Raw genomic sequence first — 23,616 nt, forward strand, 5'->3', positions numbered from 1 at the left:
TTTCTTCAGCTGAGGCACATTGCCAAAAGCAGGGCTTTACTTATATTTGCAAGACTCAGAAAAGGTCATTCAATATTTTTTATTTCTTCCAGGCTTCATTATTGCAACATTTTAATTATGCATCCTAAGATTGCATTACTTTCTTTAAAGCATAAAGAAAGGCCTTGCCTTAATTGTTATAATTATCAATGAATTATATTTTTTATTCCACTTTTGTTACTCCTTACCTTGATCTTTGTTTGTTAAGTAATTTAAAGAACACTTCGTAGCATTGTTTTTATTGTGTAGTAATTATTATTTTAATGTTATTACAAGACTAGTCCAATTGTTGCTGAAGGAGGACAACATAACCTCACCTTTTTATAAGAGTAAAGTTATTTGAGGAGGTATTGTCAGTGTTAAGTACTGTGTTTGACTATATAGTATGTACGCCCCGGCTCAGACTGCGGTCAACAGCGCCACCTGGAGGGGCGTTTTGTGAACTGCATGCTTTGCAGTAGACACGATCAATCAATTCGTATTTACAATTCTGACTATTATGTGGTCATCAAACGTAAAGACAAACGTAATAGATAATATTAACATGAAATTTATTTATTTTTCAACCGTATTTTCTTTCAATAATATGAACTCCCTAGCAACAACCGTTGGTTTCCTGCGGTTAAACCGTCATCTTTTAACACGGTACACTTGGTTGGTTACACTTCGGAAAGTGACAAAACTCGCTCAGGTAGGCTGCTGTTTTCTCTACTTTGAGCAATATAGGCAGTTTTACGTGACTGTTAAACAGAAAAGCTAATGTTTGTTTAAAATATTTATCCACATTTTTATCTCTGTCCAATTTAAAGGTTGAGACGTTGGTCTGCTCTAACCGTCGCTCCGAAAGTGTCACTGAGAGGTAAAGCTAATTAATGCTAATGCTAGCTAGAAACGACTTCATTATCACACAACAACTTCAACAAAGACATGTTAACTAACAGTGTACAATTTCACTCGGTATAAATTGAGTTTAATCTGTTTCATACCGTATTTTCACATTTGTAGGCTCACACTGCTGTAAAAAACAGATACAGGTGAGGTTGACAGGATCTTGTGGTGTGATGATGGATCAGCGTGAGGAAGAGCAGGAGCCAGTCCTTCCCACAGGAAGCCAGGATCAGGTGGAGGACAAGGAGAAGCCAACCCAGGGTCAAGAGGGCCACAGTGGCGGAAAGTGGGAAACTAATCTGGAAACAGACAGTAGGTTAAAGTGATTATAGAATTCACTAACAATTAAGTGTCTTTAACGTCCCCCTCACCTCTTATATCTTGCCGTCTTCCTACTTTTTTCTTCTGCTTTGTTCCTTACAGATGACACAAATCAGCCCCGTGCAGAGCTATACCTGCAGGCCTGTCAGAGTACAGGATGCGTAACCGTGTCCTCCTTCCTCCATGACCTAGGTGAAGCCAATCTCAACCTGAACCACTGTGGGACCTCTGGGGGCCAAAGCTCTGGCCACAGTTCTGCAAGTAGGGTGGCTTTGATACCTTCATCTATATTCACTGTTATGAAAGAATTAGTACAATGATCACCAACATTTAATGAGCAACACTTTTTATAAAGTAAGGTTATGGGTAGGTTGATGCATTCATTCTTTTTCAATGCAATCTATACATGTAGACAGAGAGAAATATTTAAATGTTCTGCCATTCAGCATTTTCTCACTTTTCTCGTGTTTAAGAATGATAATACTGTCACCAACCTTGAGCTGGAGAAAACTCACTTCAGGCCAAAGGCACACACTATCTGATGGAGATGCTTAAAACAAACATCAGCATCCAGAGTTTAGTAACTATTAAAACATTTGTTTTAATAACTATTAAGAATACTACAATGCTTAATTAATCTCAAAATTACTGAATGTCTTCATTTCAGAATCTTTCCAACAACAAACTGCGCCTTGAAGGGGCGAAGAGCATCTGCAAAATGCTGTCAGGCTATCGCTACGTCAAATCCCTCAAACTGTCAGGTGATCAACTCAAATACTTTGCTGATACTTTAAAGGTTAGTACAGTACAAAGTATTGTCTGTTGAACCCATGTGGCAGAAGAACATTTGAGCTCCCTACACATTTTTTATGATCCTATGTAATGAATCAAGACGGTCTCGTCTAAATTTGCATTAAGCTTCAATATTTTCTTTCTGTTACGGTGACTTTATAGTCAAAGAGCTGGACCTCAGTAACAACAGGTTCAGTGATGAGGAGAACACATGGGTCATATGATAGGTATAGTAGTTCATTTCTGACAGTATTAGGAGAATATCTCTGCTGGTGCTAAATCCTTGAATGAATTAACAAAAGATGTATCTCACTAAACTCACACAGATAATGACATTTGAATTATTTCACTTTTTTCTGTAAGAAAATATTAATATTGTAAGTTTTCTTCCATATAAAAGAGGATACAAACCTTTTTGGACATAATGTCGGAACAGTTCAATTCTGTTTCAACAACTACTGAGTCATTGACTGCTCCCACTCGTTCTGTGCTATGTTTGTCCCATATTATACAAAGAAGGGGTTCTAGCTATCATTAGCCATCTAATTTTCATGGGTCCAGTTGTGGTGAAGGCAAATGGGCACAATGTCAAAACTCACAACACATCACCCGGTGATTAAATTCATGACACAAAGTCACAGAGAGAAGTACGGAGTGCCGTAATCACAGAGGGAATTAAGCTATTTTTAAAAATATTTTTAAACATATATTTAGCAGTCAATACTAACACGAAGGATATATACTGTAAAAAATAATAAAATATAATTAATAAATATTTTTTAATTTCAGTTTGACTAAAAGACTTCATGAATTAGTTTTTTCTCCAACATATGCAATAATGTTGGTTCAATGTACAAACTAAAACTCAATACAAATAAATAAATAAATAAAGTCATCATGAATAATTTGTGGGTTAAAGTTTCAAATGTATATTGCCCTTTTAAATTGTCCTATTCAAAGTCCTAAATTTGAACTGGAACTGCCTTCGTATGGGTGGTGCAATCGCTGTGAGTGCTGGGCTGAAGGTGACAAATATAACACACTCATAATGCACAAGCCTCCCGTGTGTATTTAACAGTCTGTTTCCTATCATAGATGTTTCTCACCTTTTGCTCTCTTCAGGTAAACTCGACTCTTTATTTTTGTTCAGCTCTCCCATAACCCCCTGACAAATATCGGAGCTCTGATTTCTCCTCAAAACAGTTAAAAAAAACCCTGAACTCTGCCGTGGAGGTTGATATCTCTGTAAGTGCAGTAAAAACTATTTCCACCTCAGAATAAGAATTTAAGTAAAAATATTAATCTTGTGTGTATGTGAATTTGTGATGATAACATCTGCCTGCAGAACTACTTCTATGCTCTGAACGTGCCTGTGTATGTGTTTTGTGCAGACTGTGTTTGTGTGCCAGGCCTTTGAGGAGCTGCTGGAAGAAGCCCGTCAGAGACGTCCTGCTCTGGATGTACAGAGACGTACACCAGCACTAAGATGAGGATAAGGTAGACATCTTCAAAAAAAGGTTAACAGAGTCTGTTATTTGATGTCATTCTTTATATGCTAGCAAGGCGACTTTGCAAATTCAGTAGACCCTCAATTTCTGCCATAGGAAATCTCACAATGTCACATTTTTGCAAAACACAGAGAGACACTATTAGGGATGTGGAACTGACATGGTACTGTACACCATTGACAGGTGTATCCTAATAACTCCCCTCTCCGTACACTGTTGTCCTTAGCTCAACCCAATTCTGTCCGGTGTGAATACTTGAACCTCTGACACCAACCAGCTGCACCCACCTGAGCGCTGCCAGCTGTGTCTGCGGTTGGGCCATAGGGTCCTCTGCCTCATTCTCTCCATCCAAAAATAATCTTCTGGTATGACAACAGAACAAGAGGAGGAAGAAAAAGAGAGCAGGCGGCCATATCAAAGGGCCGAGAGGAGAGAAAGAATAGGGCCAGATGCAAGCTAGTTGTTTCGCACACATTGGTTAGCTTTGAATGAAATGGCCTGTAAAGGAAACGGCACACTTATGAATATGCATGTGCAGCATTACTTATGCAGGCCCTGCAGGGCAGGATTATTAAGGGTGAATTGTCTCAAGGTGTGATATCCGACTGTTTCTGTCTGGTGGCTCCAGTGGTAACCACAGAGAAGTCTTTATTAAGTCTTGAGGATACGGGACAACCCTTTAAAACTAACATCCCATTTTTTAGGAAGTCAAAATTCTCTCATTCTTAAATGTGAATATTTTCTGGTATCTTTACTCCTCTATGACAGTAAACTAAATATCTTTGAGTTATGGACAAAACAAGACATTCAAGGACGTCATCTTGGGCTTCATGAAACTCTGATCAACAGTTTTCACCATTTTACTGTTGTCTACAAACCTTACTTATGTTAACACTCCTTAAACAGCTAAATAAGTATATTACAGTGTTAGTCCCTGGTTCAAATCTCGTGTTTTGAATATGGTTTGAATTAGATTATAGTCTGTCTCCACTTCCACTCCGCATCCTGAGTTACTCCATCTCTTCTGTCTCCTCATCACTTCATGCACGCACTGAATGCTTTGTGGTCTTCAAACAGTAATCAGGTTTGAACGTCTTATCACATGTCAATAAGATATTAACAGCAATTATTAGTAGAACATTTGCTGTGTGGTTTAGGTGTGCAAAATTCAACTTTGACAGTGTTTCAATACTTCCAACTCCAACAAAGTCATTTTAATACTGTAATTATTCAGAAATTATACAATTACCAATTCAAGATTCAAGATAATTATTGTCATATGCACAGATAACAGACAGTTATACTGTACAATGAAAAACTTACTTTATTAATCCTCCAACAGCAAAAATGTAAAATTAGAACTAAAAGCAAGAGATATGTTGTTGTTTTCACAGTTCAATCAGTGGGGGTGGGGGGAGCATATACTCAAGCCTGATGGCCTGCAGGTAGAAACTGTTCGTTAGTCTTGTAGTCCTGGATTTTAGACTATAATGCCTATAATCTTACCTTATTTGGATGAGCCTCTTGTGGCAAGCCTTTAGTGAATTTCAGTCACATAGTGTAGCTAGAATGACGCCGAGAGAGTGCAGACCTCCGCCAAGACCAACGGCACATTCACGGGCTCACTCGGATGGTCTCATTCCCCGGAATGGGAAGTTGTTCTTCCGTTTTTGGTGTTCAGGAACTTTAAGTCGCGGTGTTGAAATAACACGGACGCTACAAAGAAGAAGAAGTGTTGTATTTTATTGCAACACAAAATCTGTTTCCAAGTTGTTGTTCTGACTTGAGGGAAGTATCACAAGAAGTTTCCCAGTCGGGATCACATTTTTCCGACTATTCAGAGTCTACACAAATGCAACACAAATGCCCTGTCTCGCAATGTTAACCAAAGTGAAACATAATGCGCGTATCCACCCTGTGATTTGAATCTCCTCAAAAATGTTATGGGTTCTTCCTTGGGCCACGCTACACCCTTCCACCAAGTTTCATTACAATCGTGCCACTAGATTTTGCTTAATCTTGCTGACAAATTGATCATACTAGATCTAAATGTGAGTCATGACTGGGGAAGTTTTACTTTTCTTAATTTAACTGGAATTAATAATGAAGCCTTTTCATGCTTTTCTTTCAATATTTGATTAAAGTCCAGATAAAAATAATATAAAAAAACAATACACCTAAAGCAGTTATGCTTTCGATGTGATCCATTTGTTACTGGAAAGCCATTAGGTTTTTAACTAGCTAACATGATTATTTGTCCCTGACTGTATTATTGTTGGAAATGGATTTCCTTAGTTTCCCAAATTCAAATATAGCATTTGGGAAATGCATACAAAATGATCTAATACACGTAAAACCACAACAGGATGTTAGTTAGAATTATATGTACATGCATACAAGGGTTATTCATTTGAAAAAATGTGTGAAGGTGTTGCAATAAATGAAGAGAACTTAAAAGCCTTTTCATATTCTTAAATTATTGAGTACATCCTGTGAAGTTTTTGTTTGGGAATACAAATGCAAATCTTTGAAAATCAGTTTTACCTTAAACTAAAAAAAAACACTTTTTCAATTGGACTAAAATACAATTATTTATATAATGACCTTGATATAATTAGCTATTTAAAAGATCGAAAAAAATAACAGAATAATTTAGGTAAATTATCTCTCTGATGTGGCTTAATGAAAACAAACAGCTAGCTGCCAATTTCTAATGGGCCATCTTTCATGTGAATGGACACAAAGACTTAAAACCCACATCTTATTGAGCACTGCAATTGGAAATTCACAGATTTGGCCAAATTTTGAAGACGAAACAAAAACCTGCCAACAAACCCTTCAGATATCTATGCACCCACTGCCACAGGCTGCCAATTAACACAATATTGAAAGCGCTAATGGAATCTTGAGTGGTAATAAAAGTAAATAATTAAATTAAAGGAACCCTTGTATCATTGTTTGCTGTATTCAGGCCCATTAGGACCTCCAGTATTCTCATGGTAATCTAATGTTTGGGCTTTTTTGTTTTCTCATAATGAATTCTGTGTTTTTCCTCCAAACAGTGTTGTTCAGACATTTGTGTAGGTGCTGGCAGAGAAACAAAGACGTACATTAGGACCCATTGTCCCCTGTGATTATTAAAGTAAACAGAAATACTGAAGAGGTATCATACACAGCTGCACACACTTGAGCCTGTGTTTGTGAAGTGGGAGAAAGGGCCAAGCAACCCTTAAGACTTTGTCAGAGATGATCCCATTATTTGGAGCTTCTCAAGAGCCGAGCGGTAGGCCGGCTAATGAGGCTTTGAAGATTGCTCCTCGGCACAGAATTCACCTGCAGCAGAGATTTCGGGAGCAAAATAGATTTGGCACGAGATAAAATGCGTTAGCCAAGGTCGGCCATGGAGCATCCTCCGCCTCCGCCTCAGCTTTGGGCTTTTATTTTGCCATTGTCCTTTTCGAAAAGACAAACTCTGTTGAAACTTAAGGTAAAATGTGCAGTCAAGTTTCTCTGGTGCAGTGCACGCTTGGCATTGGTTGGTCTATACAACTTCAGAAAAATAATGCCCAACACAAGTTCCCAGAGCTCGATATGACATCTTTAAATTTCTTGTTTGTGCAAAAAACAAGTGCAAACTCAAAGAGATTCAATTTAAAAATCATATAAGACTAAATAAAATCAGGAAAACTAAATATTTGAGAGGCTGGAACAAACGATTAACTGTTTATCAAAATTGTTGCCCATTAATGGAGAAGTCAGTTGACAGAAAATAAATGGACTAATAGTTTTAGCTCTAGTAAATCATTGTTGGACTAACTGTAATACAGCAAGTATGTACAACGTTTGTAAAGTAAAAGTGCAAGACACATTTCAGTACATAAAACTTGAGATGTTTAATGTTTACATTTTTTAAATAGATACAAGTATGTTATGTATAGGATAGCACAATGAAAATCTCATCCAACATTGAAACTTAACATAAAACACTTCTGCCAAATTGTGCGTTTTGAACATCACTCCAAACATATTGCCTGTAAATGAACAATGTATCGTATAGATTGAAAAATATTTAGTGTTTGGATCGTGTTTTGTACAGTTTCTACTAATGAACAGTAAGTTCACGTGCAAGCTCGTAACAATTTGATCAACATTTTTATACTTAAATGGTCAAAGGATCTGAAAGGCAGGTTTAAAAACTAAATCAAAATGCAGAACATGGTTGACTGTGCGAAGCAGGAATATAACTGGAGTCGCCTCCAAATATGGCACCGATTTACACGTGTTCCATACAAAAACCTGGTTTCCCGGTCGCTGATTCCTTTATCCACACTGTTGCTAGAAACAATAACAAGCAGCACACCAAGGAATTCTATCAATCCTGTGTTAACATTAAAAAACATCTTGAACTAATTTGAGGGAGCTCCACTTGCCCTGCTGTGGAAAAAGTGGCTCAGAAGCTCCGACTAACGAGCAGGGAAGAAATTCATGAAGCCAATTGTTGCCTGGAAAAGTTTTTTTTTTTCCTCAAGATTACACTAATGTTGTAGGATCAGCGAGTGTTTATCTACTGCTTCATATGTCCATCTGAAGAGCACATGGGTATAACAACACACCCATATGAGTTATCTTCAACATTTGCCTGTGTGCTTATTTTTGGGTTAAGACGTGTAATGGTAATGTGACTTGTCGTCTCTTTGATAAATTCAAATCTATCAAAACAATAACTTATAGAAGATGGCGAGCAGTCTTTTGCTTTCTTGATCTAGCCATGTGTATTCTCTACAGATAATAAAAGCTATTTAACACAACCTCAATATCCCACTATTTTGTACGACTTGTGCGTGTTTTGAGAGTTGGAGTTCATTTTATGCAGCTTTCAATGAGAGTGATGTGGTGGTAGAAACATCACATGTCCAGGAGCAGCACTCGTGGATCTTCCACCACTGCTTTGATCTTGCGTAAGAAAGTGACCGCCTCTCTTCCGTCGACGAGTCGGTGGTCGTATGTCAGTGCCACATACATCATGGGGCGGATCTCAACCTGCCAAAGCACAAAGTAGTTTAATCGCAGCACATTTGGGAAACCAGTTGATTCAATATTATGTACGATTATTCATGTCTGTCCGGGTGGTCTGTACACATAGCTCAAGTCAGACCTTGGTTTTTCTGGAGACTTGGAGGTGTAATGCTTCTTCTTCTACAACTTTTTTCATGTGGGGTTTTATAATTTGAGTTATTAAAACAAACGAGAGAAATATAAAAACACGTATATTTGGGAAACAATATCATCCATTTTTTTTTTTATTAATGTTGACTTTACAAGGCTTTGTAGTTACTGGAAATGTTTGGATCACCCAAGTTAGAAACAATCCTACGCAGCCACCACTGGAATCTAATTCTACAAATAGTATAATACTAATAAATTATATTAGTGTATCCTAATCCTTATCTGCAACTGTGCAGAAATACCCAGTTTAAACAGAATCAATGTTGTGAATGAAACACTGAACTTTTCGGTACAGCCCCATTTAATTGCTTCTTTTAAAAAACGCAGAAACAATATTTCCATCTGCATCCATGGACACATAACTCTCACCTTGCCATTGATGGCCACAGGTCGGTCGAAGATGCCATGCATGCCCAGGATGGCAGACTGTGGGGGGTTGATGATGGGTGTGCCAAACATGGAGCCAAACACGCCGCCGTTGCTGATGGTGAAGGTGCCTCCGTCCATATCTTCAACCGCAAGCTGGTTGCTACGAGCCTAAAAAAAAAGGCACACGACACAAACGGTTTTCTTATTTTCGTAAGAAATTAAATAGATATTGGTTTGATTTGCATAGCAGTCTAAAATGCTAAATATCTGGGACACCTAATGCACAAAGCTTTTTACCTTTTCTCCCAACGCATTAATGGTTTTCTCGATGTCAGCGAAGTTCATGGTCTCAACATTACGGATCACCGGTACAACAAGCCCCTAAACAAATACATGTTATTCAGGTGTATGCAGCATTTAACAGTTTTAAATACAAAAAGATGATGTTTTATAGAGCCAAAAGGCATACCTTTGGAGTTGACACAGCGACACTAATGTCTACATAATCCCTGTAGACGATCTCTTTGGTTGAATCATCAATAACTGTCGTAAAAACATTTTGGGAAGGAAGTTTGGTAAAAAAAAAAAAAAAGACATAAAATAGGTATAATACTTAGCCGTGCTCGTTGCACAACAGGGAGTCAAGCTTCTTTGGGAAGAGTTATGTTTCAAGAAAAAGAAAACAGTGGAAGTAAGCCAGTGTTGTCTTACCGGCATTGACAGCAGGTTGGTCAGTCAGAGCGTATGCAGAAGCCTTCACAAACGCCGACATGAAACCCAGTTTGATGTTGTGCTTCTTTAAGAAAGCATCCTTATGGAGTTTCCTCATGTCCTGAATGTTTCTGAATCAAAATTAAGGAAATATTAGAGAAACCTTTTGGATAAAAGAAGAAGAAAGAAGTCCCTTGGGTCAATTATATCCTATGATCGTAAATGAGACATTAGACCATTAAAAAATGAAATAATCTTTTCAGTTGCAGCTCACCCCATGTCCACCTCGTTGAAGGTGGTCAACATGGCGCAGGTGTTCTGAGCCTCCTTTAGCCTCTGGGCGATCCTCAACCTCATACGGTTCATCTTCACCTGGACAGAAGGAGAACAAACTTCATTATTTCCAATATCAATGTCACAAAAGAAACAAAACATATGATTGGAACATCACAAGAGTGTCATCTGTGTGTTACCCTGTTTTCTCCTCCTCTGCCTCCCGCTGTTGGAGGAGCTGGAGCTGCAGCTGTGGGCTTGATGGCAGACACTTGATGAAGAGGGAAAGACAGAATGTGACATTAAGAATAAGTGCTTTCTGCAGCATGTAGATTTATATGCTATAGAAGGAAACGTACCAGGTTTGGCTTGGGCTGCTTGTGGTGGCACTGGAGGCATGGCAGTGGGGGCTGCAGGTGGAGGAGGTGGTGGAGGGGCCGCTGCCTCTGCAGCTGGGGAGGGAGCAGCTTTGGCAGCAACTTCTGAGGAAACAGAAGTAAAGAAGGACAAATGTAGTATGGGTCTAATGATTCATAAAATACATTTTGCCTTACTAAACAAGTTTGTTTTCTAAGCTCACCTCCTTTCCGGAGTTTGAAGAGGGGCGTCCCTCCTTCTACTTTCCCTCCATCAGGCACCAGCAGTTCCTCAATTATGCCAGATGCTGGAGCGGGGACTTGTACTGAGGTCTGGAAGTACAAAATATAGATTTTTGAAGAAGTAATTCTCATACTCTGTTCAAGGAAATTTAAATCAAAATCATAGGGATGATTTTAGGACCGATAGTCCTTCTTGTTCATACCTTGTCCGTCTCAATTTCACACACCACTTCATCTTCTGTCACTGAGTCGCCCACAGCTAAAACATAAACAATGAAAGAGCATGTATTTCATGTGCAGAAATATGATGACTTGGCTCCTTAATTGGTCATTCAATATGGGACACTGAACCCTGAGAAATACTGACAACAATATGTTGACTTATGCTAACCTTTCTCCCATCTCACATCCCCCTCTGAAACAGATTCTGCGAATGCAGGAGTTTTGACTGTGATGACCTCATCCCCTGTAAAAAAACAAAAGTTTCTGTAAGTTTAACACTGAGCAGAGTTGTCTTCAATACATAAAGTTGTTGCAATACATACTGTGGACAGCAGATGTCTTGAAGTGTCTGATGTGGAAGACATATGCTGATGATGGAAATTCACATCTAAATGTCAAGAAATAAAAACATTTACTTGCAATACACAGCCTTCCTCGCCTTTTACCTTTACTATCTATACACCACATAAAACCACTTTAAGATAGTATTCTCTGCACAGGTGTACAGCTCAGTTTATGATGCAAGAATAAAATAGACAGACCGTACACTGACAATGTTTGAGAGTTTCTAAACGTGAAGGGGTTACTGAAGGGTATTCAAAGATAGACAACCGAATGGGAGAGAGAACTTACGGCTGAGAATTCCTGTAAACTACCTGGCTGCAGACAGGGAGGCCTTAATAGGAAAAGGAGAGAAAGAACAAAAGGAAATCAACAACTGCTTCTATGAGGCTCCAACATGAAATATGAGTAGAGTTCTCTGAGAGCTGTAATTAACCACTTGTGGGCTCCTAAGACATCTCTGTCATTCAACAAGCATCACTTATTCTGCTTTGGATGATCCACTCAAGAGAGCTTGTTTATTCATAAGCAATACAATTAGGTGCAGTTTCTGATGAGCTTCTCAAATCCAGCAAAAAACGTCAAGTCTACTTAGTCACACTTACCTGATACACTTTGCCGGGCCAGCACATTATTGGCCTGAAAAGAAAAAAGGAAAAATCTGTTTCATATGCATCTAATTATACTCTCAGTATTTTATACGGGCAGCTTGTAAAATCTAATTAGTGAGATTATGATTAGTTGCCCTCCCCTTACTGTGATTAAAAACATATGTAGCTAAATGTGATCTTAAAAGACCATAGCCTACTTTTCTCTTAAGTCTAATACAGAAGTTAAATAGTTAATGAGCCTACATAATCTGCTGTAGCACTGCAGTGTCAGTTTGATCGTAAACAAACAAGCTAATGTAAACCGTAAGTCTCCTAAAATAAATTCACCAGTAACGCTGAACCTTCATAGCTTTAGCTTTAACTAAAGGCACCAGATTTCCCTTTGTTTACTGTAAGGATAACTGCGCTGCATTGCTGTATGTTATGAGTCATGTGTGTGGGTATTTTGAGGGCGCAGCCTCTAGTGAAGAAGCCTAGCTCTGGCTGCTTTTACACTGATGTTTGTCTGGTGAAGTCGCTCATTACTCAAAGCTAAACCTACCGATACAAGATGTCGGAAGAGGGTGGAGTTGTCAGAAATGGATCCTCTACAGTAGATCAAAGCATGTGCAGGCATGCAGCTACAAAGTTTGAGTTTTCCTTGCTCGGATTTACTAGAACAACTTGTGGTGATCATTTTAACAAGAACATTACACTGGCTGAAGAAACACCAACATATTTAGGTTTTTCAATCTGTTCTACTGGAGTGGTAGAGTATGGATTATTCCACAAGATTTCCAAATAAATCTTTTGCGCCATTACAGACACAGAGGTTAATGAAAGTAATGAATTATAACAGAACCACCCTGCAATAAATCCTACCTTCAGCACCTCATTCCCTCTATATCCAGAGATGAAACAAGTATTCGTCCAAAGTTCTAAAGTACAAAAGCAGGACGTTCACCAATTCTAGTTTCTAAAACTAAACTGAGAGATAATAAAAGTAATGATTAGTTGCACCTAGTTATACACTCAGACAGTTTATTAGATACACCTCACCAAAACTACTGCAGTCTCTAGCAATAGCTATGCAATAACTCTTGCCTTCATTAAGGTTATAATGCTCGGTGTTTACAAAACGGTATGGTCATTTGGAAAGCTGTAATTTGTGGTGCTGTTTAACTGTAGGTGCTTCTCTTAGTTAGACTACCCTCAATGATATAAATGAGGTGGACAAAATAATAGAAACACCTCAATATAATGCAACACAAACACAAACAGAAGCCTCAAAACATGACTGTTAGTCACCATCACATCTCTCTCCAAGACTATTTTAACACAAAAGGAACATTGTGACCTTCATGAATGTATGATATTACATTACATTACAGGTCATTTAGCAGACGCTCTTATCCAAAGCGACTTACATTGAACTAAGTACAGGGACAGTCTCCCTGGAGCAACTCTGGGGTACAATGGTGGCAGCCTGGTATTGAACTCCCGACCTTCTTGGCCATCACCAGCCATGATATACTGCAGACATGTTGTTTTAGACTGCATTACTTTTAGCTAAAAAAGCTGACAACTGACTGTGTTCCTCAAGACCCTTATAGAGGCCACACTGCATTGGAAACAATATTCTCCTTGAAGTAGGGAGAAGTACAAATCAACCCTGACAAGACACACAAGTTATTAACGTCGTGTTCATGTTTCAGCTTCATTACCTGCTCAAAACACTGAAAAGACAGCTGAAGGTTGTCAGAGAAGACTCATGCGACCCTGTAGTCGCACATATATGTCTAACATGACATGGGCTATTTCTGTCAGGTCAGCTGGACACTCCTCAGTCTTTAAACACACGACACCATAACATGCTAATATTAGCCTGTCAAGACTGCTTTGTGTAGTGTCAAATCAGTTTTTAAAGAAAAGACAATAATATCGCTTACAGGGGGCATGAAATAAAGACGCCTTTTCAAACGTCAGATAGTTAATGGGATGCTGTTCACAGCTTCTTCTCAAACTTAAGCTCACTAGCTGCCTCTAAAGCTGTCAGTGTGTGTCTGCCCTTGGTAGGTGAGGCCTCTTCACAAGCTAACGTCTGTTGGACGCTAACGTTAGCTAACAGCTAGCAGTTTGTAGTTTTAATTAAGTTTTAAACGTTGTAGAGTTAATACACTGGCTCAGGTCAGTGACCTTTTCAACCTACCTGGCTCACCGCTGACAGAGAGCGACCAACCGTCCGGTATGCACATCTGGATCGTGATAACATAGCGCTAGCTTGCAGCTGTGTCCCTTATTATCTGACAGCAGATGAAGGAGCGGTGCGGAAGCTGCACCCAGGCGCGAGGGCGGTCCGACTGGGACGAACCACTGCGGCTGGCCGGGGAGGGGGGTTTGGAGTATCGGGTAGTTAAACCAAAAATCTGTGACCCGTCAGATTCTGCGACTTAAATAGAAATTTCATTTGTTTTACGTTCTATCACACATTGTTACATACTTTATTATGAGTTTGGTGTTACCGAAAACTATGCCCCATAGTATTTAGAGAGTTCCAAATGTTGATACCTCCCATGTATTTGGTCACTTCTTCATGTAACTTTACTTCCAGTGTCACAGAATCGGACGGGCCACTAATTCCACAAATCAACGATATTAAATTGGGTCAATTTGTGATGATATCTGAATAATATGGTAGCCTACCACAATGTTAGGTAACAGCTATTAAAATAGATGCAGTTAAGAATGATTAAAAAAAAACATTTGTAGAAGCAAATGTAGCTGAAAATCCTACTCAGGTCCCAGAATCTAATGGCTCACAAAATTATACTCAACACCATGAACTAAAACCCGACAAACATCGTAAATAGGTCAAAATAAAGTATTTCAGATGGTGAAATAACACCATGTATTAACAGGTAACATGATTTACCATTTCCTGCATTAATCCGTACTTTTAAAATGATTTATAATTAATTTCACAATAGGCACAACCATAGAAAAGATAAGAAAATAGATACATTTTGAATGAAGAATGTATTCCTCATAGCCCATTAACAATGGGTTTCCTGATTCAAATAACATATTTAATGTTATTATGTGCTGGTGCAGATGGGATAGGCTGGCATATTTGGCCACACCTCCTGTTTTTGGAAGGGCTCCCAGCAGGAACACTACAAATACTTGAGTCACTCCTCCTGCAGCTCCAGACCTGCAGCCTCCTCTGGTCCTTTCAACAGGCAACAGGTGGGTTATATAATACAATATGTGTTCCTTGTTTTCTAGGCTTTACGTTTTAGTTTCTACTTTGTGATATACACCTAGAATGTAAGATGTTTATCTCAACCTTTGAATCAAGTCTGAACATTTGAATATATCTAAAAAATATTTTTTATTTTAAATGCAACTGAAAAGTGAGAAAAAAAATCAATAAACCAAATGTTTTATTCTAAAATGATCTTTCATCTGGACAATACTTATTATTGTCGTTTTATATATTTAAAGTTAAAACATATTTCAGTTCACTTGAATATAATAAATAACCAGAATTATTTATTTTATTCCTTATCCATGTTTGCGCAAAATCCTACATTTTCATTTGTTACTGTGACATATATAAGAATTCCATGAAGCAATTTGATTTTCAATTTCTTACACACCTGCATTTAAAATGAATGCTAATGTGTTTTTGTTTTTTTCCCACCGTGAATCCAAGTGTTTGGAGCAAAGGTATGTATTCTTCCAGCAGCATTTGCCTTGATGGCTTAATTGCAGAGCACCTCTCCTCTTTTCAGCCTGATGTTTCTGTGTCCTTACGCAAGGACAGTGAGGACCTAAAAATGCTAGCGGAGAGTGCTTATTTCAGCAGTGGCGATGCTGGTTCAAGTTTGATCTGTTCCAGCCAACTGGAGCTCAGTCCATCCAGAAACAGCACCACTGGACATTTACCCACGAGAAGGCACCCATCTCCTGCATCCAGTTCCTGTGGTCACCATGATTGGAATTTAATCAGGGGCCATCAAGCAAAGCGTGCCCGAGTAGAAAATATCATCAAAGGCATGACCAGCTCTCCTGGTATGCACTGCACAGATGTGATGACAATTCAGCACGAGGAGTCAGACAGTATGCAGGAAAATGAAAGGATTCAAGATCAGGAGCATGTGGAAAAGAGTGGCTCTGGAAGCAAGACGGCAAGAAAGCAGCTGGAGAGTCAGCATCAGCACCTCAGAACAAGCTTCAACCATGTGGATGGAGTTACCGACACTAAGGACGAGAAATATCCCACCTGGAACGATTCTCCTGAAACATCTCCAGGGGATGCATTTACAGATTCATACAGTGAGTTTGAGAGCAGCTCAAGTAGAAAATCTCAAGGGTGGAAGAAGGATGAAGCTGATGAACCACTTCCAATCCAAACCTGAGAGATTAAAGCTGATGGCAGACGTTTTAAAGTACGAACTGTCCAGAGCCGTCAGTAGGAGCGTTGACTCTATTTTCAAAAGCATGCCACTTCTACAGACAAGCGACGAGGGGAGCGTCGAGACTGATATGCCTCTTCAGTCATCAGCTGGTAAAGATGATAAATTAAGACTTTCCTTCAGTGGAAATGCAGAGGTGCAAGTTCCAGATGTTCAAACCGAAGCTCTGTCTCTGGTCGTACAAAAGCCTCGACTGGAAAACAAGTTCATCCTTGAGTCCAGATCAAGAGCTCACCATCGTACCAAACCTACAGTCCCCTTCGTTCATGACCCCGCTGTGCGTGAAGATCAGCCGTCAGAGAAGAATCACAACGCTCCCCGTCAACATGCCCTCAGCTGCTTGCAGGATGGATGCTCTGAGGTTGGTCAAGCGAAGTTTGACACACATTGGAATTCGATCAAAGTGAGATCGAAGGTCAACTCCAGGTCTGTCAGGAGCCCACAGACTCGCACTGTGTCGGTGGATCCCTCGCTGTTGGAAAGCCTGCGTCTCCCTCATGTGAAGATTGAGTCCGATTGCCTGGTGAAGAACAGCCTGTACATGCTGAACGTATCCTTTACAAGCTTCTAGAATTATCGAGAGTAATATTTGATCCTTTAATATGTTTTCTTGTGGCTTTAGGAAATAACCAGCAGGGACAGACACTGTTTTTCCTTAATGTAGCTTCTGAAGCAGCTGCCTTAACATGCCAATAATAACTTTTCCTTTGGTTATTTGTAGTCTAAAGAAACCTCATTATCCCTCCCAGGTATTTGCTGTATAATGAGTGTGTTCATCAACAATTCATTTAAAGAAGGCAACAACTGAACACCTTAAATACTCATTTTGATCTTCCAAACTTTTAAGAAAGCAGTCTCTCTATTGAGTTGTAATGATTTTGTGGAGAGAACACGTGTCTCGGATGTTTTACCCTTAACGTTGGTGCATTTAGGAGGGTCTGACCACAAATCATCTGAAGAAAGCAAAGCTCATGTTCTTCTTCACCCGCTACCCGAGCTCCCTGGTGCTGAAGATGTGTTTCCACGATGTGCAGGTGAGGAAATACTAGAAATATTGATATTTCTTTTATAAGTTTTACTGTAAACAAATACAGATCCATCACAATCTTGGGAAAGTTACTGTATTTTGCATTTAGGCAGACATATTTCTTGCATTTTCTGTGAGAAAATCTTTAACCTAAATCATAAAGCAGTGTGAAAATGTCTGGTTTTTAATGAGCGGCATGTTTTATGATCCCAAACCAGTTTTATTCTTTCAAAATGCATCTCTGTCACCACAGACTAAATAATCAGTCCCAGACAAGTTCATATTTAGTTTTTTATTTGTCAGGATTAACAACTTTACATCACTATTTGCAATTCTGTAAAATACAAACTGTGTAAAAAAAAAAGCAGCAATGTGGTAAAATACAGTTTATTTATATTTTATTTGTTATATTTTGAAAACCGTAAAACATGTTTAGCAGCTTCTCTCAGATAAAGACAAATGATTTACTTTGATAATCTCACTCACCTGTCTCTCTGATTCGTCCTCAGTTCACGCGCTGCATCACCTCTCAGCTCATCAAGTGGTTCAGTAACTTCAGGGAGTTTTTCTACATCCAGATGGAGAAGTTCGCCCGGCACGCTCTCGTAGAAGGAGTGTCCGACGTGAGGGGCCTGACTGTGGGGAGAGAATCAGAACTTTTCAGAGCCCTCAACATGCACTACAACAAAGCCAACGACTTCCAGGTAAACGGATTCTACGCTATATTTCTTACCGCTCTGAAAGGACACAATACTGCTGATATCTTACTGACATCAAATATTTGACTCAGTTTTTTATTATTAATTTATTGTATTGTCTCATTTTGATAATGTGGCAGTCCAACACATATTTACTTTTGTTTGTGTGCGAGTGTGTGTTTGTGTTGCACTTTATATTTCTCAATAGTATCAAAGCTTAATTTTCTAATCTGTCTGCTTTGTTGCATCTCCTTAATTGTAACTGATGTAGATTATAGTGGCTTTACAAGATTAATTTGCATTCTTAATATTTTGTAGGTTATATTATACACACATGGAGTAAATTCTATTTGCTTGAAGATTAATTTAACTTTAATTACAAGATTATGCATAAACCACAGAAATTAATTTGTGCGTAATATTTGAAATTTTATCAAAAATATTTAAATTTTATTCTTACTAATTTATTCAACATGTAAATGTATTCACATTACAACAGCACTCAACAGAATAACTACTATAGAAACAATATTCCAAACACAGACAAAATGAAATCATGAAAACAACGTCACATAACTTAATAAGATACAATTTTTGGCTTCTCGAGTTAAAAAAAAAGTAATTTGGTTGAGCCACGTGTGGATTATTTTATACAGTGTATACGAGGAAAAAACTTAAGTCGTCTCTGCATTAGGGGAAACAAGGCAGACATAGTGATAGTGTATTCATATGCAAGAATACATGCTGTAATTAAATAATCGTGGGAGGCACTGTGATAAGCATTTTGTTTAATTAATCTTTTAATTTCTAACAATTAAATAGTGTTCATGTTGACCTGTTTGTATGTACGTTGACCACAGCAAGTCAGTCAACATGGTAACTAGCATATTTGACATATAGTAACACAGCTTTAATACCAACTCTACTAACAAGTACTACCATACCATAATAATACAGCATGTGAGAAGCACAGCTGATTAATACATGCAACAGGGCTGGACTATAATGCATAACTCAGTATATAAACTGAAGAAGCATAATGTGAAGTTCATGTTATGAGCATTTTGTGATATTGACACGTTTTGTTGTTGTTGTAGTGTAAAGATTATTTACAAATTTTCGTTTTAGAGATTTTGAGTAATTTGTCAAAGTTATTTCACACAGTGGCAGATGTGCTCTGAAAATGTCAACTCACAAGGTCATTATATTAGTTTATATTATATATATGGAAGTTATATAAATTATAGGTGTATAACATCTCAGGACATCTTATAAGTGACATTTAAATGTGTAAGACTTTCTAAATTAAATGTAAGATTTTCTGTTTATTTCTTTTCAATCAAACTGATTTTGAGACCTTCAGACACTCTGCTCAAGTATTTTGAACAAGATTCAAAATTGAGTTAAGTGAAAGTGGAAATCCTTATGTGAATACACTTAAAGTATTAAGTATACACTTATACTACTAAAGATGATACAACAGTTCAAAAGCAACATGCCAAAACATAAAGTTAGCTGTCCAGCATTTGGCTGCTTGGTTTAGTTTGAGTCTCTTAACCTTCAACTCTGCGAGTATAACAGACTGAAGTAAAAAAAAGATTTTCCTTCAGTCTATGTCCCACGTTCTACTCATCATCGTCAAAGTCAAACGGTTTTGATATCCTTTATGTTGTTCAGTGTTCATCACGATTTGGTCTGAACAGATTCCGCACATGAACACAGCAGTGATGTTGGGTGTGGGCGCTGAAATCAAACAGGCATGTTGTAATAAAACGGAGACTGTCCTCTTTGTCTCAAACAGGTGTGGGTCGCACAACTTGAACAGTAAACGCTCATTTCAGAGTTGGAACTGAACAGTTTTATTTATGCACGACACACTGGCATCTCTTTATGTTAAGCCATGACTGCACTGGAAAAGAAAAGCAGCAACATGCCCACAGAATGAAATAAATACTGACGTCCTCACACACCCTCAGTCATATTGAGGTTAAGGTCATCTGTTAGTGGCACCAAAACAAAACCCATTAACATGTAGGAGAATTTTAAAAGTTAGGTAAATATCATAATTTTAGCATCAGTGATAATAAGATGCACAAAAAAAGATTTGTATGACGTAATGCAATGCAATAAATACTATTATAAATGTTGATTAAACTCTCCAATATCAGTATTTGGCACATCGAACATCATAGTGGCTCTAAAATTGAAACGCTTGCTCTGAGGTTAGAGAAAAGGCCTCAGCAAACTGCATTTGCCTTTTAGATTCTGACAAAGTGTGCAAACCTGAGCACACCGAATATCAAAAATAGAAAGGGTGTATCCTCTGGGGAGCAAGATTTCATGGTAGATTTACTCATTAGATTCTGATAAGGCCTTTTGACAAAATGGTGTTTGAGGAAAAGAAGTCTTTAAGGCATAAGTTTAAAAATAGCTTCAATGCTAATTTAATACGGGTTTCCATAAAGTTACAATCTCGCAGATCTCCATTTCGTTCTCTTTGGCGGCACTTATGGCGATAAGCAGTAATTGCAGGTATGATTTTGGATCTCATTTCCCAGAAATCGCCGCTTGACATTTTTCCCGGGTAAACAGTTCAGTTCTCTGAAACTCAGTTTCTTAATACTTAAAATTTGTCGTGCATTACAAACATTATAAACAATTTCAGAACGTTTTACTTTTGCCTTGAAATATTTTATTTTCTGAAAGTGAGCAGGAAACTAAGAAAGTTGGAGGACCAGTGATTCCAGCTGAGCAATATTAGTCTGGGGGGGGGGGGGGGGGTGATATGGTTACACAATATCAAGGTCTTTAACAGTGGACTGAATTTTGAGAGCGATTTTTTTTAACCTTTAGGCAACATAACACTGCTTACCAGCTCAACGATATTACAGTTACAACATATATAGGTGTGTAAGTACATGAAAACAGAAAAGGTTCACATTAGAAAGTATTAAGAGTCAGGCTGCTGTGTTGATGCGGTTTCTTATTGATCATTTCAACTGGTTCAATATTCTCATAATATTCCTTTGCCTCGTTACTTACCTCATGGTATTCCAGGACTGATTCTGATTAGGTAACACATACAACAGCACGTCTGTAAAAGGTCTTAATGTTTTTTTTTTAAATCTTCTTCTGTGGAACCACAGGTCCCCGACAGTTTCTTGGAAGTCGCAGAGATTACATTAAGAGAATTTTACATTTCCATTTCAATGGGCAAAGATCGTGATCCATCGTGGAAGAAATCAATCTACAAGGTGATCTGTAAACTGGACAGGGACGTACCAGCTGAGTTCAAAGGTCATCACTCTGGATGAGAACCAAACAGAAGACATTGTGTGCCACAGTGGTTACTGTCACGATGTGGACTTACTCGTGCCTTGATTAGCAAAGTATTTAGTGTTTAATGAAGAGCCCGCTGTATTGTAAAACAGGTGAGTGATGTACATGCCCGCACATATCCAATCTCCATCACATATGGCAGACTGGTAAAAGACTTTACTGGCAGTTCTTGTCGCATCATGCGGTTGTTTGACATCATTTGTATTTTGCTATATCAACCATATTATATAGCAATAACACATCTTGAATCGGTGAAATGTTTTCAAGTGCAACACGGTACACATTTTCTGGTTTTTGAGAAGCATTCTTATTTAATAAGCACAAAAAAAAGGTCCACACCACATAAGAAAAAAAACAATTTAATATTCAGCTGAGCTTATTATTGTCATTCTGTCTGTATGTACAGGATACATAAAATGGATATTACATGAATTCTAAAATGACTGAATCAGTTACCCCACCCCCTTACACATTAGAGCGGTCTCTCTTCCATACTTACCATGAAGATCCATCCACTTTCCAAATGGTACACTGTGGCTGGCTGTCCACGGGGCAAATCAAACATGCTCTTCATCAGAGGTTCTGTGTTCAGTCATAACTTAGGATCTGTGTTTTGTCTTCAGTCACTCCCGTAACAGCGTTGATATTCCAGATGAAAATTTCTCATGAGTGAAAATTCTTGGCTCTTTGCTTCACAAGTTTGTAAATATAAAATGTATATTAAAAGCTGAATTCACCTGCTTACATATTAACCATGATAATCACGTTCAGTGAGACTGCATTTGGTTTCTTTAATACTAATACTTTTTTTTAAATGTAATTATCTTGGTGTCAACAGTAAGTGAGAACAAGGGTCAAACAGGAAAACTCTAGCACATGTGTGATTCTGTATTGAACAAAACAACAACTGTTGAACCAAGCCGGTATTTTGTGTAAAACAATCTTTAACTTGTAGATTGTCCACATTTGCAGTCAGTTCTTAGCTGTTTCAAAGTTTAACTGGCTTGTGAGATAGATCAACAATAATAAAAGCAATTTCCTTTGCATTTTTCTTTCTCACCTTAATTATTATGATGGCTTTGAAAAAGCACATTGGTGATCATCATCATATTTAAAAAGTTGAATTCAAATGAGACATAAAAATAAAATACTATTCTGGTCACGAAAAGCCACTGTGGGCTCGACTTTCCATTGAAGAAACTGAGCTTCAACCCCGATGTTCCCAGTATTACTGACTTTACTTCCAACATAGTTCACAATGACAGATTTGGGTTCTATGTAAATTGAGAGTTGCTGACAACTTCCAATACTATTATACTTACAGGTTAAAAACATCCTGCAATCATGCACTTACATTACACTTCATTTTCTGATAATTGCAAACCCATTCGAGCCACACGTTGAGCCAAAGAAACTCCAACAGGCACATACATAGGGCTTAAAATTGCCCATTACCTCGTACTATTATTGATTTGTAAAGGATTCTTTTTTTTTTTTTAGAACAAAAAAAACAAAACAGCAATTACACACACCACCATTAAGCGCCTGAAAGGCAACACACAGAGGTGTTACCATGTACTTCTTCATTCTCCACACTTAAATATACACGGGGATAAACCTGATAAAAATACTCTTTAAAAAAAAGGGGCAATGTTTAATATCTGGCGACATGCTCCAAAAACCTAGGGAGCGGCATTTCACCTCTACTACTGGGTCCGTAGAATCTAAATTTATAGTCATCAGTTATATAAAAAAAAAAAGATTTAAAAAAGGCGAACTGCTGACTAACAGCAGGTCAAGAACACGTAAAAATTGACCAATTAATTGGTCAATAACACTGCTGTTATAATCTTCATGTGTGGCGTCGGCCTATAGTTTACATTAGCCATCTGTGTCTGGATGCCACTAACCAGGGGCTTTATTGTCTGTGTACGCTTTGATAGTTTGCTTGTTGGACTAAAACCGAAGTGGTAGAAACGCGAAAAAGAACCTTACCTTCGTCTTGGCCAGGGGACCACCCTGCCGAGACGAGAGCGTGCGGTGGCCACGGGAAATGGACTCTCAGTTAGTAGCCAGCACAAACCACAGCCCTGGGAGTTATAGCAGGCTGGTGGAGCGCTGGGTCTAACCTGTGTAACGGCAGCAACAGAAAGTGATTCAGCGGGGAGTCAGGGCAATGGCCAGGGATCAGACT

At 38.4% G+C, this 23,616-nt stretch overlaps 2 protein-coding genes and 1 pseudogene across 2 annotated transcripts; 2 read left to right on the forward strand and 1 right to left on the reverse strand.

Annotated features, from left to right (window-relative positions):
• The first annotated feature begins 1,103 nt into the window (after window positions 1-1,103).
• LOC115003912 (leucine-rich repeat-containing protein 74A-like) lies at window positions 1,104-3,807 on the forward strand (annotated as a pseudogene).
• A 3,609-nt stretch (window positions 3,808-7,416) lies between these two features.
• LOC115003831 (dihydrolipoyllysine-residue succinyltransferase component of 2-oxoglutarate dehydrogenase complex, mitochondrial-like) lies at window positions 7,417-14,242 on the reverse strand. The gene is made up of 15 exons (XM_029425767.1): window positions 14,090-14,242; window positions 11,896-11,929; window positions 11,582-11,624; window positions 11,272-11,336; window positions 11,118-11,192; window positions 10,930-10,985; window positions 10,708-10,816; window positions 10,487-10,609; window positions 10,328-10,398; window positions 10,129-10,226; window positions 9,855-9,985; window positions 9,613-9,686; window positions 9,441-9,524; window positions 9,144-9,311; window positions 7,417-8,588 (listed from the first exon to the last, which is right to left on the reverse strand). The coding sequence occupies exons 1-15, from the start codon at window positions 14,150-14,152 to the stop codon at window positions 8,454-8,456; spliced, it is 1,329 nt and encodes a 442-aa protein (XP_029281627.1). The 5' UTR covers window positions 14,153-14,242; the 3' UTR covers window positions 7,417-8,453.
• On the forward strand, window positions 14,194-22,552 carry LOC115003913 (prospero homeobox protein 2-like). Its single transcript, XM_029425853.1, is given in 7 exon segments — window positions 14,194-14,289; window positions 15,037-15,126; window positions 15,675-16,265; window positions 16,267-16,908; window positions 17,291-17,392; window positions 17,895-18,089; window positions 21,230-22,552. Coding segments are annotated over 7 exon segments (1,884 nt in total). The 3' UTR covers window positions 21,398-22,552.
• Window positions 22,553-23,616: the final 1,064 nt, after the last annotated feature.

This window comes from Cottoperca gobio, chromosome 24 (genome assembly GCF_900634415.1).
Source record: "Cottoperca gobio chromosome 24, fCotGob3.1, whole genome shotgun sequence".
NCBI classification, from domain to species: Eukaryota; Metazoa; Chordata; class Actinopteri; order Perciformes; family Bovichtidae; genus Cottoperca; species Cottoperca gobio.